The 17,473-nt window shown below is 34.4% G+C and overlaps 1 protein-coding gene across 3 annotated transcripts in view; it reads right to left on the minus strand.

Annotated features, from left to right (window-relative positions):
- LOC135849629 (partitioning defective 3 homolog) overlaps positions 1–17,473 on the minus strand; it is a 44,109-nt gene that overhangs the window by 24,873 nt on the left and 1,763 nt on the right. For all 3 annotated transcript variants that reach the window (XM_065370117.1, XM_065370118.1, XM_065370116.1), the window contains exon 3: positions 3,734–3,837. In XM_065370117.1, coding sequence (XP_065226189.1) covers positions 3,734–3,837 — 104 coding nt within the window. The remainder of the gene's footprint in view (positions 1–3,733; positions 3,838–17,473) is intronic.

Here is a 17,473-nt window from a genome sequence, read left to right on the forward strand (position 1 = left end):
AAAGTCGCGTAGGTATTTTTATTGAAGAATCAACCGAGACGAACTTGTAATATGTACTTTACCAAGACCCACTGCCAGTAGCAAAGGGTATTCCCAGGTAAAATAGGCGAAATGGCCCCGTTCCCAGATTTGGAAAATAATTATGAATTTTTGTTGGGTACTCCTTCAAAAAAATGTTGAAGCGGAATTTCCACCCCTTCAACCCCCCCCCCACTCTTGGACAGTATAGCCAAAAAACGCTTTTTTGGCGGGAAAATTAATATCAATGAGTAGTAAGGAGGAAATTCTAGTACCCCGCGGAATGTGTAGGGGAAGAATGTGCCTCTCAACACGATTTTTTTCAAAAATTTTCATCATAGTGGTGGGGGTAAAATTGACAAAAGAAAACTTTGAAACGTCACAGCTCCGGATTAAAGAGTTAGGCACAAAAACACTGTTTCGCCAAAATGTTTCTTTTTACAAGTATTTTTCATGTCCTAATTAATATTTTTTTTCATAAAAAATGAACAAAAAACTCCGTTGTTGGTCAAAAATTCACAAATTTTTATTTTTGCCAAAATTATTAAAAAATCTCGACTTTTTGTAAAAATTATCAAAATTTAAATTATCAAAAAATCCCAACTTCAAGATTGCCAAAAAAATTTCAACTTTTTGTAAAAATTCTCAAAAGAGCACCCATTTTTTGACAAACAGTTCAAAAAATCTCATCGCCAGAATAATTGTCAAAAAAGTTTCATTTTTGTCAAAACCGTACAGAAGTTTCTTTTTTAAAAAAATTATTTAGAAAATCCCAACTTTTGTCAAAATTGCCAAAAAGTTATATTTTTTGCCAAAATTGTGGAAAAATGCCTTTTTTTGACGTTATTAAAACATCCAAATACCTATTTTTTGTAAAAATTATCAAAAACACTTGACTTTTTGTCCAAAATTTCAAAAATTCCTACCTTTGCCAAAATTATCAAAAAATCTTAACTTTTTGCAAAAAATAAAAATTGTCAAAAAAGCACCTGTTTTTTGACAAACTGTTCAAAAAATCTCATCGCCAGAATAGTTGTCAAAAAAGTTTCATGTTTGCCAAAATTGTTTCATTTTCAAAAAAATTATTTAAAAATCCCAACTTTTGTCAAAATTGCCAAAAAGTCCCGTTTTTTTGCCAAAATTGTCGAAAAATGCTTTTCTTGGATTTCATCAAAAAAGTCCTAATATTTTTTGCAGAAATGACCAAAAGACTTTTGTTAGTGGCCAAAATTTCGAAATTTCCTGCTTCCGACAAAATTATCATAAAATGAATTGTCAAAAAAAAAAACTTTTATAGGAATAATGTCAAAATTGTAAAGAAATTCCCTTTTGTCAAAATTATGAAAAACTTCTGTTTTGTAAAAGTTCCCAAAAAACTCCCGCTTTTTGCGGAAAGGTTCAAAATGTTTTTTGCCAAATCATTTTCAAATTTAATTTTTTTTGTAGTTACATATTAAAAAAGAACCGTTAACTTCTGCTTTTGGCCAAAATTTTCAAAACGCCTGCTTTTTGTCAAAATTGTCAGCAGGCTACTTTTTTGACAAAATATTGTAGACAAAAACCTTTTTTTTTTGACAAGTTATCCAAAAAATTCTGTTTCATGCCGAAATGGTCAATAAAGCTGTTGTTAGCCGAAATAATTTGAATGTACAGCTTTTGCTAAAATTGTCAAAAGAATTTGTCTAAAAAGTGCTGCTTTTTCCATTTTTAAAATCAATCTTCGTAATTTAATATTTTTCCTTTCGATTTTATTTTCTATTCATTTTTTTTAGTTCTCTCAACGATGAAATTATTTAAGAAATTTGATTTAGACTTCATTGCTTTTCATGTAGTTTGATTACCTATCTCACATTTCGAGGTTTCTCTTTCAAAGAACAGTCATTAGCCCACAATTTTAAAGAAAAATACGCAATACTTTTCAAAATTCGAATTTCGTTTGAGTTTTTAGATTAATTAGCGAAGTTTGAGGACAATTTAACATCAACTGAATCTATGTAATTTTAGCTTCTCAAATGGGATTTTACCATGTTATTCCGGCCTTATGTAAAATTTCTTTAAACGTATGGACGTACCCTTCCAGTATCTTCCACTTCTGGAGAGTTTTCATCTACCCACCTCCTTCCCCTTTCTTCACCTCTTTTCATACAAAACAATAGTTTTTCAACCAGCAGAAAATTTCTTGAATTGTACATCAAAAAAAAAAAAAAAAAAATCAAAAGTGTATCCAATAATAATACACGGTCAAACCGAATTTCAGAGGTTGAATTCAATTTTTAAATTTTCAGCGAATTTAAAAAGAAGAAAACTTCGTCTCAATTTCTACGCGGAAAAAAATTAGATAAAACACAGATCTTTGGACTTTTCACTGTTGGAGAAACGTTGAATTTCATTTTGGACCTTGAATGATAATTTTTGTAAAAAAAAAAACAAAAAAAAAATTGAAACATTTTAAAATCTATTGAAGCTTCAAAAGGGCTCAAAACCACCAATCACCATTTGCCATCAACCGATTCAGACGATCAAAAATGGGACATGATTTGAATTTCAGTTTTTTATCACGTTGTCGACAAATTCTGATATTTTTAATGGAATGTACTGCTTTGGCTTTTTTGCTCAAAATTCTGCAGCCGTTCTTCAACTAGATGACTGATTTACAAAGTTGCAGCCTCTGGTGAGCAGAGGTTTCAAGGCATCCTCTCTCTCCAACCATTAATTTTCGTCGAAATCAAAGACCAACAGCAACATCATTTTTTTCTGATTTTTCACATTTTTCACTTCGATATCTGCAGGTGATTTTTTTTTTTGCAAAAAATGCAGCATAAGTTTATAAAAAATCATGCTCATAGTCATAATAATTAGAAAAATTCCAATATGACTTTTCCAAGTTTCTCAACTTCGCTCGACTTGTCAAGATTTTCCAAAAATCGCCACCTCATCCGAGAATTACAATCTTTAAACAGAAATCGTTTTTTAGTCACCTCTGAATTGGAAACTACAGATCTACATAAATCTACACTGCCCAGCAAATTCCTCCCTCAAGCTCTACAGTAACAACTTGTTATCAAGCACTGAAGAATGCACCGCGATGCAATTGCATTTCATTTTTCATACATAAAAAATCAATTGTACGGCCCTTCGAGTGAAATTTATCTCAATCATAAAAAAATACCACGTACATAGGTACTTACATTCGAACGTGAATAGCATACCTCACAGAGACATCGTGACACCTTTAGGGCCTCTTAATATCACATCATCGTGCACAGTTTTGTATCATATTTTGTATGTATGTGTATAGTTGTGCACATCAAATTAGGTACAAACACAGCCTCACACACATAGTACCTTATCCATATTCCTAATTACCTTAACCATCATGTAAGCATACATATATACCTCGTCATTATCTATAAAAGCCGACGCGACGCGACCATTCGATACCCCACGTCTACTTGGACGTACGTACATCTCTCACTCAAACGTACCTACAAAAAAATGACAAGCTTGAGTCCGGCGCAAGGACGCGTCAGCGTCACAACGCTCATCAAGCAACCTGCTCCACCTAAGTACATCAATTTTTCATCTCTCGACGTCAACCTTCAACCCAACTTCTGGTGTGGTCTTTCAAGGACGTCCAAGATAATATGCACGACTAGCACCAGACATAAGAGAGATATAGTATGAGTATAGTGTGAGTATTAGCTATTAGACTTACTCTTCTGCCATTAAATATTTTAGGTTCTTGGGATATAGGCGCCGCCGCTGACCATCTCTTCGTAGACGAGCGTCTCGAATCGGTCGTATTAGCGTCGTTGGTCGCTGAAACAAAAGTATAAGAAAGGAATATTAACGTCGGTAAAAAATAAAAATGACCAATTACACCGCGACACGTTTATGTGAACTTTGAACCAATGAGTTAATTTTGCTCGTCGTACATGCAATTCAAAAATGAAATACCCACACATAGAATTCAAAAAGGGAAAAAAGCATCTCTGCAGTACACTACTTCTTGGGCATTCGAGAACTACATGGACATGGCATAGCACCGGTTCGACCGAGTTTTTCAATTTAATATTTTTCTGCGGTTGCCTTATGCGCTGGCGCGAGTAATTAAATTACCGGGTCGTTACATTTTGCTCGGCTAATTTACGCTACGAATACAAAATTTCCCCATTTTTTTCTCTAATATCATATGTATTCTTATTATACTTCGACCTTCTGCGAATATAAATTTTATTTTTGCTGTTAATACGATCGCTATACCGCTTCATATCGCACCATGTAATACTAATCAACATGTAGCCGTTAAGTTTTTCTATTTTTTTTTTTCTGTTCGCTCATAAATTGGTTCTTACACCAGAATCATAATATTAGCACTGGCAGGGAGGAACAAACTCGACGAAAATCACCAAGAAATGAAACAGTGAAAATTATAAACTGTGCTCTATCAGTTTCCAGAAAATTCATTTATTCTGATTCATGCGCAATTTTTTTCAGTTTTCTTAGAAATATCCAATTGAGATTTTTTTAAACGTCAATATCAATAATTTTACAAACATTGGAAATACCAGTTCCCACCCAACTTTCTCCACGAGGCAAATATTTCAGTAAGACCGGAGGGGGGCAGCACAAATGCACCACATCTTTTATAAAATATTTTAATATTCCTTACATCAATTTTTGGTTTTTGAGGTGGAAAACACAATCATGAAAGCAGGTATTAGGGTGGCCCTTATTTTCAAAGTTGGAATAACCCCCCCCCCCCCAGTGGTGACTTCTGATGAGAAAATAATTCCCTATTTTTAAATTTTTCCATTTTCAAAAAACTCAGGTTGCGGTGGGCCCCTCAATTTTCAAAAATTTGAAAAAATTACAAATTCACTAAAAAATTTCTCAAAGCTGCAGAACTACTTTCCGAAAAATTATAAGAGCTCTAACAATTTTCATCACATTCGTTGACTTCCATATCCATCTACGAAGCGAATACCACACCACATTTCATTTCCTGTCCAGTTTTCGGAAATGCAATCAAAATCATGGTAGCTATCACGTAATTCAGATTTTTATCTCAATTTATCGCGACAAAATAATCATCGCACGTATTCATTACCATTCCAATAACCAACTTTTAATCGTTGCAATTTCATTATCGATGAAATCGCGCACAAATTCACGTTCGAGTCGATAATTCGTCCATTATAATGTACCGAGTCTCCTTTTGATAGGTGCTTTTTTTAATGACCATCGACGCTTTCGTTTTCATTTGCTTTAACGATCAAAATAAACGAATTGAATTTCGCCTCTTGAAGTTGGACATTCATCATACATAAATAAAAATATTATCGAGGGAATAAAAAATTCGATAATTGATATCGATTTTGTTATGTTAGCACGCTCGAGAATACGTGGAGTTGAAATCACACTTATCCTAAAGAGTACGAATATGCCAGAGAGTACCCCCTTCACTTCCTTCATGTACTTAATTACTCCAATTAGCAACACGGTACTTTGTAAGTTTCAAACTCCGAGTTTAATTCGTGTCGTTTGAATACAAAATGAAGAGAGAGAGAATAAAAACAATTGAAGAAGTATCTGCAGTGAAAGAACAAAGGCGAATATATTTCTACGCAGTGGTACATACGAGTACTTTTCTTTGACGCTCATTTGCTGATTATCAATCCCGCCATCGAACGATAAAATTGCATCCCAAGATTAAATAATGCTTTCAAAATTAAATTCCAAACCTTTGCAGATTCTTCTTGAAAATTTAAATGACCCATCAATTTTAATTGAAATCCCAATTGACCAAAGAGACAAGTTCATTAGCAATATTGGCGAGCGAGTCATCAAGTTATAGCAAAGCACTCCGCAACCAATATTGCAATCAGATTTATTCCATGTTATAATTCGTCAATTGATCCATCTGTTACATATTTCAATTAACAATATTGTGTACAAATGTAGACAACTTCACAAGCAATATTGACAGTGGTATTGGATTTTTAAATACTCCGTAATCAATATTGTGGCTGAAGTGGATTACTCAAAAAAATGCTCCAGTGCAGGAAGAAAATGATTGTGAGGTCTGTTCTTGTGCCATTCGGCATGCCTGCAGATTCCCCCGTGACAAAACTGATTTTCAGATTCTTGTGGAGATCAACATTTCGTTTGTAACAGGAAGCTCCAGCCATTGTTCATATATGTAATTACATTCTGGCACCTTTGAACTATCAAAATATTTGATTTTGAGGCACAGCCCCAAAGAGCTATGCTATACAGTAAAACCAGATTGGTTTGACTATAGCCAGGTATAAAAGGCATTTATTCTCAAGACTTAGCCTCAATTTCCACCCCATAAGCCAGTATGTAATTACCGCACTTTCTGTTTCATCTTTTTTCGTGAATGTGAGGGCTCCAATTCAGTTTCAAATCTAAGTGCATACCAAGGTACTTTGTAGAGTTGGGCTGTTGTAGTAGGGCACAATTGCATCATTAATCATCATCATCATCATCATCATCATTGAGTCATATAACCATTCGAGGTGGTATCGCATACAAATCAACGCTTACCCTTATGCCAAATTGGGTACTTGGGCTAACATCCTTTATGTTGGTGTTGTCTCCATCATGTTGATTATGTATCTCATGGAAATTTATTTTCAAGCTTTCACTAGTAGTTTCCCGCTTGCTTACTAGTGACTTCTACACAAGCACTTGGAGCTAGCCGGGTTGTTTACAGACACTGAGCTCCTCAGTGTTGACCTCTGATGACGCTCAAACCAGTTTCAGCTTTTTGATTCTGCTAACAGATGGCGTGCATGATTTGTTTGCTCGGCTAATAACTATGTATACTGATTGGTAAATAGGGTCATGAGTACATATAGAGAAATTGACAGGTACTGATTTCTCACAATTTGCAGCTATTTTCCATATCCGCATCCACTCAGCAATTACATCAACTGCTGCTTGCAGTGAAGTAATGGCCCTTACATAACGTTACCTTAAAGCTGAAACCATGTATGTCCATAAAAAAGTACACTGATACGGTTCGGGTATGCTTGGAAGAGTTCGTTGCATCCTGATTGAACATCAGTTAGCCTTGTACATCTTCCATGGTGCACTTTTACTGCACCCAGATGCAAATTTTCCATTTCAAGGCATCCCAGAGTCTTATTAGTGACGCATGAAAGAGACAATTTTTTTATGAACATACTTGGTTTCAACTATAAGGTAAAGTGGGGTAATTCTGATATGGGGTAATTCCGATAGCAAGCCCTAGCTTTGTTGCAAAACACATTTTGGCACAAATGATGAAGAAAGTAGGTAGTTTTAGTGCTAACCTACACCCATTAATGATCAGATGGTTCATCTGCTCTGTTTTGTCAAGTCTGTGCAGTGTTCAAAATCTGAATGCCCAAATCCTTTGCCGCAAAAAACAGTGCACTTTTGAAACTCGTTTTTATCGTTCAAAGCTTGTTGAAAAATTCTGTTTAGAAGCTGATATTTGATGAATACGTGTTAAAGTGTCAGTACCTCTTTTGCTTTTGCTTTTATAATTATTTGTTTGGTGGCATTGAATTATTAAACATGTCGATCATTTTTCTTGCTGCGGGGTAATTCCGATAGCCCCAGCAAAATTGTCCTGCAATGTTTTTTTCGCTGTTTTGATGTATTATAGTTTTAGGGGGTAGAAATTATCAAAGAAAATCCTCAAAACGGGGCATTTTTCTCGAGTTGGTCTAGTTTTCAAAAATTATGCCTCAAAAATGCATATTTGTAAAAAAAATTTAATTTTTGTTCTAATGATTCAATTTACATGAAATAAAAACCTAAATATGCAATAAATGGTATATTTCAACATTACTGGCTCGGAATTACCCTGGGAGAATTCCTTTCCTTATAAAACTCATTATCGGAATTACCCCATTTTTAGGGTAATTCTGATAACTCAACCTTCCAAAATGTTTTTTCAATTATATGTATGAAGCCTTCACACAAATCACTCTTCAATATAGTCAATGTGTAGCTGAAGGACGCAGGAATAAAGTTGTTACATCATTTTTGCCCCAAAATGTACAGGAAATCCAAAAAATAAGAAATTGCTAAAATTTTGAATTTTGCCATCAGAATTACCCCACTTTACCTTAAGGTAGTTATAATGTTCATTTACTGCAAGCATAGCCTTGTCATCTGCAAAAAGTGCAGCTACACTATTCCATCTGTCACTGGAATGTCTGCTGTGAAGAGAAGATAAATCCCTCGGGTACACCACCAGCCTTCCAGCCCCTCCAGGAGGACGAGCATCACCCTGGGCCACATAAAACTGGTGGTCTTTAATGTGAGTGACACGTTTTAACTTTCAAGGCATTTTGAGCGGAGTTAGCTATTTTTTACCTCTTCAAACGTGCATCTAGTAAACCAATGAATTCACCTGAGGTAATTTTCAAGGTCGGAAATTGTGTACAAAGTGTTCATCTTTCAGGTGGTGTTCATAACTCATTTTCATGTAACGTAAAAATGAAACAGTTTCACATAGCTCAATACCAAGTGTGTTATCCTTTAGGACCTTTAGTGGAGGAAGATAATTTTCCTGACTTCAAACGCGGATAATACACCAATGAATTTGCCAAAAGTAAGTAGTTTTTGAGGTCGGAAATTGGGTATGAAACGTTCGCCTTTTAGATAGTGTTTATAACTCATTTTAGTGTAAAAATGAAGTGAGCTACTTTACTCATTAGGGTAACGTTTTGTTGTTCAGCTATTTACAAATTTTATGCTTCAGGTGCAGGCCCTAGTGCCAAACTATGTCGAACACTTGAGCAATGTCAATAAATACTCCAGCACAGAATTAATGTTCTTCAAGTGCACAGCTAATGGTATTAGGAACCTGTGTAGTTGATCCACTAAGATCTGGTATCACTTTCTCAAATGTTGGAGACAGTCTCTTTAGGAGCAGCTGTTTGACCAATTTGGATGGCACAGAGAGGAGTGAAATTGGTCTATAGGAGCTTGCACTTTGAGACGGCTTACCAGGCTTACATATCATGATTTTGGTTCTTTTCCACGTTTTGGAAAGAATGCCAAGTCTTAATATTGCATGTTTCAATATTTTTGAAAACCAGAAGTTGATTCACGTGTTTTTTGTTTTGAACAAACAATTCTCAATTTAAGGTGCACTGGGGCAAGTCAGAATGATTTTTTGCAATTTCAACTTTGACCAGCTGTTACTCCCCTTCTAATGAACCAATATGGATCAAATTTATTATGTAGGTTCCCATAAGGGTTCTTAACCTATGGTGAAAATTTGAGCGCGATTGACACAGTAGCTTTTGCTCAGTGGAATAGAATATAAACTGTTCTGACTTACCCCAATTGGGGGAAGTCAGAACAGGCTAAACTTTGCAGAGGCGTAGATCACAAACGGAGCATCCTAGAAAAATTGCATAGAAACAAAATTGTAGAGAATTTAATTCTCTTTGAGATTACTCTCATCAGATTTTCACTAGGACGCACGGTTCGTCCGCTATATGCGAAAAACTAAGAAATAGAAAGTCTGTATTTTAGAACAAATTCAAAACAAGTTCAAAACAACAACAAAATAAAATTGAACCAAAGGCATCTAAAATAAAACTGAATCGCGAAAATTTTCATGCTGTGATGAAGTAGGGGTAGTACCCTCAAGTCACCTTTAGTGGCACTTCACCAGATATAAACCTCTAGGAGCTAGATCGAGTTTTCTAACTTACCCCGAATTCTGACTTCCCCCGGTGCACCTTACATATTTCCAGAATATGTCAAAGATTCTGAGTTTGCAAGGCCATCTAGCATAAAGTTGCTGCCAAAAATCAGCCAATTTGGGCCATTTCTACGTTTTCAAATTATACTAAGTACCATGAATTTCTTATCAATATTTTTTTGGACTTGGTGCGTTTTGGAAACGTATGCTTCAATATCAATTGAAGTTGATAGCATTATTCATTCATTTTTCAAAAAATAAAATGAATTGACAAATTTTAACCCACTGATTTCTTTATAAAAACTGGGGTTTAATTTCGTTTGTAAAATGGAAATTCTTCAATTTGGAGGTGAATGTTATCACGATTCAGACTAAATTATTGGTTTGAAAGATTGATATATTGTATAAATATTATGTGCAATAGCAGCGTCACAATTTTATTGCTCCCTTTTTTTTTTAGGGGCAATACAAGAGATCAAAAACATAAATACATGTGAGATTTATCTGTGAATTTCCAATTTGAAAAAAAAAGTTTTGGTAAAGTTGAGCTTTTTACGCTTTGCTCGATTTTCTTTTCATTTATGGTTGAGGAGGAGGGGGGATTTGAAATAAATTCTCATAGTTGAATCGAAAAATTGAAAAACATTGAAAAATTTTCTATCACAAAGACTTTTCAAAGCTACTCGAGTTACGATAACATCTAGATGATTTATTGGAGTAAAAAACGTATCAATATTATTATGTAGGGCTACGATCATTTTAACCAGGATTTTTCAAATTTTATCAAAATTTCGAAATTTCAAATTGTTTTTTGGTAACAATGAACATCAATCCTTGAAGCTCAACTTCCGCCATATCTTTTTGAGGGTCTTTGACTCAATTCTTACTAATGTTTTTTTCCAACATCGCGTCGAAACAATTATATTACTCAACACTCAAATTATCTATTTTGTTCTATCGCTAGTTTGATGATTAACCATACGAACTGTCGAAATCAAAATATAGAAGTATCTAACTACCTATCGCATGAGCTTCAATTCATTTTAGATAAGGTTTGAATTACCCACATAAAAAAACTAAAAATGACGGAAAAATCATCCCGTTATCAGATAATAGACGATAATGATTCAGAAGTCTCGATCAAATAAGCCAATGACTCGAGAAAAAAAAGACGACGACACGTACCTAATTTCGTGTAATTAAGTCAATTAAAAGGGTTTAAAAATATCACCAAACTTCCCATTACGTATGTAAATATGGCGAAGAATATTTTCCTCATTTCTCATGCCTTTGTACACAGCTGTACACGTCGGTTGATTACAAAATTACAATAATACTCTAGGCTCGAGTATCGCAATGACTCACTACACAAGTACACATACAATGCCTACACCTAACACGTCACTATACCATTCAATATATCGATACGACGATATTTCACCTTTCACATGAACTAATATGTGCGTTAAAAAAAAAAAATTAAAAAATAACACATCGTAATAATTATTGAAAAGAAGTACCTACATCTACATTTCATAGAACCATCCAAGTTCAACAAACACAACATGCAATCTTAATCTCTCCATGACCAAGTCACCAAGTCTAAAGAATGCCAACCGCTTGTACAGTTTGTTGTACACCTAGTATGTACTCGTAGCTGTAGCACCACCTCAGCAGCACAACATACACGCATACCTTAGCAATTAGAACATGTACACCACAGCTGATAATACTCGGTTGAGACGCCCGCTCTTCTAACCTGACTCTCCTAATTTCCAATTCCAAAGCAGCGCATGAATGTACACGTACTGTATCTCTAAACCTATAGTATACTCCCTTCTATCTTCTGCACAAGGTACCATACATGTAATCGCTCCTCTATGATATGAAATGTCATTGCGTATTCCCTACAGCTTCCAAGACTGGCATTTATGACGTCACGTTCAGCACGCATCCATCATTAACATATTTGCTCGATGAATAGAACACAGTGTTCGGTTATGATCGTATATAATACGTATGAGTGTACATATCTGCGTGGCCCACAAGTTGACTCGATTAGAATACGAGTATATGATTTGAACGCAGATAGTAAAATAAACTCTTTCGCGATACACCCCCTTTTTGACTTAGTCAGTCGCCCAGATTGTGTCTGGGAGTCCGCGATTTTATAGCGGATACACGCCTTCACTTTCCCTCCCTCGTCTTCGACCAACCTTGGATGTAGGATATGAAATCAGATCCGAATTTATAACCCTTTGACCAGGTGTTTTTTCGTCATGAAATACCGCGAAATTTACTATCATTGTGATAGTCACATTTAGGAATTTAAAAAGGCGTCCGTCCCCTCGTACCTTTGTATCGAAATTTGGCCATCAGATTACTATTTATGGGAGTTTGGTACAAAAAACTAATGGTCTAAAGAGAAGTTCAAAAATGACAACTTCTCTTAGAAAGAACAAAGGGCATTTCGATGATGGAAAATTTTATACTGTACAAAATTCTGTTTTCTTAGATTTTTGGTGTTATGAGAAGAAATTTTTAGTGATGAGGAAAAATTAATTCAAGCCAACGTTGCTCAAAATGTCTCAGAAATATGGCGTTTCTGTACTGAAAAAATTTAATTTTGTGCAAGGAGAAAAGAGGCAAAGATTTTGAAAACTAGGTGAAATTTTATTTTGGAATTTGTAGGAGATATTGAGATGTAAGTTTCTCATTTCAATATCAGACTTGAAAAATTACTAAATTTGACGAAAAAAATTACAGCAACAAATTCCAAAAAGAAATTGTGAATACGATAGGAAATTCCAATTGATATTATTTTTCATACAAGTTCAAGAGTCCCCTGAAATTAAAATTTCTTCGTTGAAGAATTCTAATGCAGAATGACGCAGCATCAGTTTTTATACTTCAACAGAATTTCCTTGCATAATTCTAAAATGAAATTCGATCAAGATCGAAAAACCCAGCGTTTTCGTATTAAGCTTTCATAGTATTTGTGTTCTGGACATTGAATTTTTCCTTCGCGAGTCTTTAAAAAAAAATTGAGAAAAACACAAAAATTTTCATAATTTGGCTTGAAGTTTCCGTTTGCACCTGCCAATTTGGTTGAAAAATGAACACACTCTTCTAGAGAAAATTGAGGAAAATCCTCAATTTCCAAAATGAATGATCACTTAATTTACTTCTTTATTTTTCAAATACTAGTACAATCTGTTTGTCCAGTCCAACTTCTTTCACGAAAATTCTTGAAATTTATCGGTTAAACTTTTCCCAGACGTTAAAGGGTAAAAGTGCCAAGCTTTAGACGATGAGAGGCGCCCAGAAGAAGGAAATGAGACCACCCCAAAACAGTCTTCTTGTGTGTGTGTTTTTTCCAGAAATATGGCTCCCATGCAGGAAAGGGTTATGAACAGAATTTGCCCTTCATAAAATTTACAATAAAGGGCTTCATTTGACCCAACAAAAAAAATTATGATGAATCTTTTATTTTTTGGAAAACTTCTTGCACGAGCTATTTTATTAATGGTCATTCTCGTCGTATGAGGCTATTTCTAGAGAAACTGGCAAAACAGTTCTTTTTGGAGATATCTCTATCCCCCTCCCCTCCACGACGCTCTCCAACTAGTGGTGTGGATTTTTATAGCAGGAATAATTGTACTCAGATTATTTTCAAAAAAAAGCAACTTTGATAACCAAAAAAGCTGGAAAAAGTAACCAGAAAAATAATCAAAATTTAAATAAAAACCATTTTTACCAACATTTCGAAAGTAAACTGGGTGAAAATACAAAAATGAAGCATGGAAAAAATATTGGATTTTGGAAACATCCAAACTAATGAAAAAAATTGCAAAATTGAAAGTAGTGGGAGGGGGAGGGAGTTCACTGAAATATAGGGAGGAATTAAATTAAATTTTGACCAAAATCATTTCAAGAAATTGAACACAAAAACACCAATTATTAAAATTGCAAAAATTTTGACACGAGCGAGAAACTGATGGAAAAAAATTATTCGAGTGTTGAGAAAAAATAAACAATAATATTGTAAAAAATTCCATAATTAAAAAGAATCATTTTAGAACCGAAAACTTATTAAAATCAAAGGTAAAGGGCGGGGGGGGGGAGCTTGTAATCGAACTCTGGAAAAATAGCGATTTGTGAAAATCATTTTAAAAATTCGAATACGAAAAAATATACCGTGCTTCAAAAAGAGAAAAAAATCCTCAAATTTGCAAGAAAAATACAAAAAAAGCAGGCAAAATTTGACACAAGTTTCAAAAACGAAAAAAAAATGGAAAAAAGAATTATTGAGATTGAGAGAAGAATAAAACGTGCAAAAAACCAAGGAAGTCCCCAAAAAAAGAGTCCTAAAATCCAAAAAAAAATCAATCAAAAACTAAAAAAAAACTGTAAAAAAGAAAATTATGCTAAAATTTAGGCAGAAAAAATTACTGAAATTTGGCGCCAAATTGGAAGAAAATTTCATAAAAATCGTGAAAATTGATAAAATTCAAAACGAAATCGCGGAAGGGATAAAAATGGAAAACTTTCGAAAATTCAGTTCAGGAAAAATTACTGAAAATTCAGAACAGAAACCTCACTAGAATTAAAAATACGGATTCGGAAAAAATTAAAAAAAAAACGTCGAGGAAAATCATCGAACATTTTTTAAACGAAACTCCAGACGATTCAAGAGAAAAAAATAATTTGAATTTGAAAAAAAATTGTTCAAAGAGAGTGGAAATCCAGAGTACCTTCCCCATAGCTGGGAGGGAAGGGGTGAGTAGAGAGGGATCAACGAATGAAAGATATCAAGATTCAGAAAAAAATTCCACCGCAAAAGGTGAAAAATGAAAAAAACAAACTCGTCGTCAAATCTTGAAGAAGCTTCCCTCCCTCCTTAAAAAATGATCAAAATGTAAGTAAAGGAAATCATAATTTTTGGAAGAAGAAAACTCACATATCCACAAAAATCTAAGCAAAAAAAATCACTAGTTTATTTAAAGCACAAGACTCGAAAAATGAACTCTAGAAATAAAAAAAAATCAGTCATAACTATTTAGGTAAAAAAAAGACCATAACTTAGAGCAAAACTAAAATCTTGAAAATTCAAAGTTGAAAAGTCTTTCAAAACTGGAGATACTTCGCCAAAATTTGAAGAGGAAAAAAATGGAAATTACGAAAAAATCATCGAAAAACTAAGAATTCACGAAAACTCAAAATAAAAATCTTCAGATCGTGGATTTGAGCAATAAAAACAAACAAGCTCAAGGGAAAAATTTTTATGAACAAATCACGAGAATTCGAGGTGACAAAATTCAGCAAAAATACAGGCGAAAAAAAAACAACAAAGTCATGAAAACATTATTTTGGAAAAAAATCACTGCAATTCAAGATGTAAAAATCGATTAGAACAGGAAAAAATCCATTAGAAACTATTGAAAAATTCAAAAATAATGAGAAATACTTGTTAAAATTAGAAAACCCCTAAAAAAATTTCAAAAGAAAAACCATCAAATCTGGAAAAATAAAATTTAAAATGCTGAAAAAACAGTAAGGGCATTTTTTTTCTTCAAGAATTTTGAAAAAAAAGAAGGAAATTTGTGAACAAACTAGGAAAAAGTAACTTTTAGTTTAGTAACTTTAGTATCCTAGTTACTAAAAAAGTAACCAAGTACGATCCCTGTTATTGTGTTACTTTGGAAGGACGGTATTCATTTTTGGAATTCTTCAGTCAGCCATTCATGAATTTTTTTTTTGAAATAAGAGGCATTAGAGGCTTTAGACATCTGTAGGATGCTACAAGATACGCAGCTCAAAAAAAGTGAATTAACGAAAATTAAAATTGAAATGATTGCCTGATACCAATTTGGATTTTAAAAACATTGAACTTCTATGTAAATACCTATAGACCTACTCGTAATCATATCTGCAGGTGCTTGCCAACGTGAATTGTTCAGGAGGGAGAGAAAAAAGTAAGGAGAAGGGAAGGGGGTCACTTAATAATTTCACAACTTTTCTCTCGAATTTCAACGTTTTTTTTTTTTTTTTAACGAATTTCCAACAAACTCTGAAGACAAAAATCGAAATATCAGCAAAATCAAAATTTTCATAAATCCTGTTTTCAATTGACAGTAAAAAAATAAGACTGCCAACTTCATTTCCTAAATTTTATCATCAACTCGAGCACTCCACGAAATTTCTGGTATTTCAACTTTACTTCAACCAATTCCAATTCCAATTTTTTAAATATTCGATAAATGTAGCAGATGTAAGACGTGCTAGTTCAATTTCTCGAGCCACTCGGATTCTCGCAATTCTCTTTCTGAAACCCCGATAACCCTTTATCGATGAATTCACTCACTATTTCTCGCACCCTGTTCCAATTCCCTGTCATCGCTGGCCACATCTCAACAACAAACGGAAAAAACCTCGCATTCTATCCCACTTATCGACGCTACTTTAACCCCTCTATCGATCTCCTGGCTTGATTTTCGACCAATAAATCGCGTATACCGCGATGACCGCAATGCTAATTAACACGTGCTTTGAATGTGACACTGGTCTCTATGGCAAAGACTGAATTCCGACATCGTAAAGTGTCAAGAGCACACACCATATACACACACACACACACACACAGCACAGTACAGTACAGCACATAGTAAACACAAACGAAGAGAGGAAAAGAGGAAGTAGCTACTCTCAGCAGTTCGCTAATTATTATGCCAAACGATGACTAGCTTCAATTCACATGTCGCATATTAAAGGTAACCGAGACAACAAATACAAAAATATTAACGACGTAGTTCATTTCATACCTTCATACCACCGCAGACCACAACACTATACGTAATCAAGCTTATACATACTTAGTATAGAGAGACAGATAAACAAGGTTTTTCCTTAAAACCATTTTATGTATACCAATATCAATAAAGTATACGATACCGGCAGCTATAGTTTGGTTGTCAATGGTACTACAGAACTCTTTGCTATATTGATAATTCACAATAGTAACCTAATAATAATTGATTGAATGGTTGTAGTATTATTGCTTAGTGGTATTGATATCGATATGTTGATGGGTTTATTTGTTTACAAGGAGTAACAGAACTGTGAGGTGTATGGTTCGGTTCGAGGACAAATATTGATTCTCGATTTGGCTCAGGAGTGGCCTTAATTGTAACATGTAGCATGGAAGAGGAAAGTTCAGAATAGGATGAGTGAAGTTGGCAGGGGGGAAACGTAGGATCGAATTAACACCAGACAGCAACAGCAACTCGCGAAGAAAAATTTTGCAATGATGAACAATTGAGGCCATTGACCACTATCGATGTCATCCCCTTTGTCCTTTGACATCTTGATTACTCTTAATGTTCAAAAAAGATATCTACGATTTGGCAGACTGACAGTTGAAGAAAATCACATACCAATTTACCACCAACAACGACGACGACTGGTTAATGAAAAAATAACCAAACTTAGGGTACCCATTCGTACACTATAGTACAGATTGATTACTTAACGTGCTACCGGAGGTAAACACATATTCGCAATTAAACCGAAACAATCGGGAAATGATGTAGATAAGGAAACCGGTTTTAATACATCTAGTACATTTTGAAGGTCTTATAGTTTTTTTTTCCAAACACGAAGCAGGGATAAATGAAAGGGAAACCACTGGTCTAAGGGAAACCGTCAAAACAGGTGTAACCA

This window comes from Planococcus citri, chromosome 1 (genome assembly GCF_950023065.1).
Source record: "Planococcus citri chromosome 1, ihPlaCitr1.1, whole genome shotgun sequence".
In the NCBI taxonomy this organism is placed as follows: Eukaryota; Metazoa; Arthropoda; class Insecta; order Hemiptera; family Pseudococcidae; genus Planococcus; species Planococcus citri.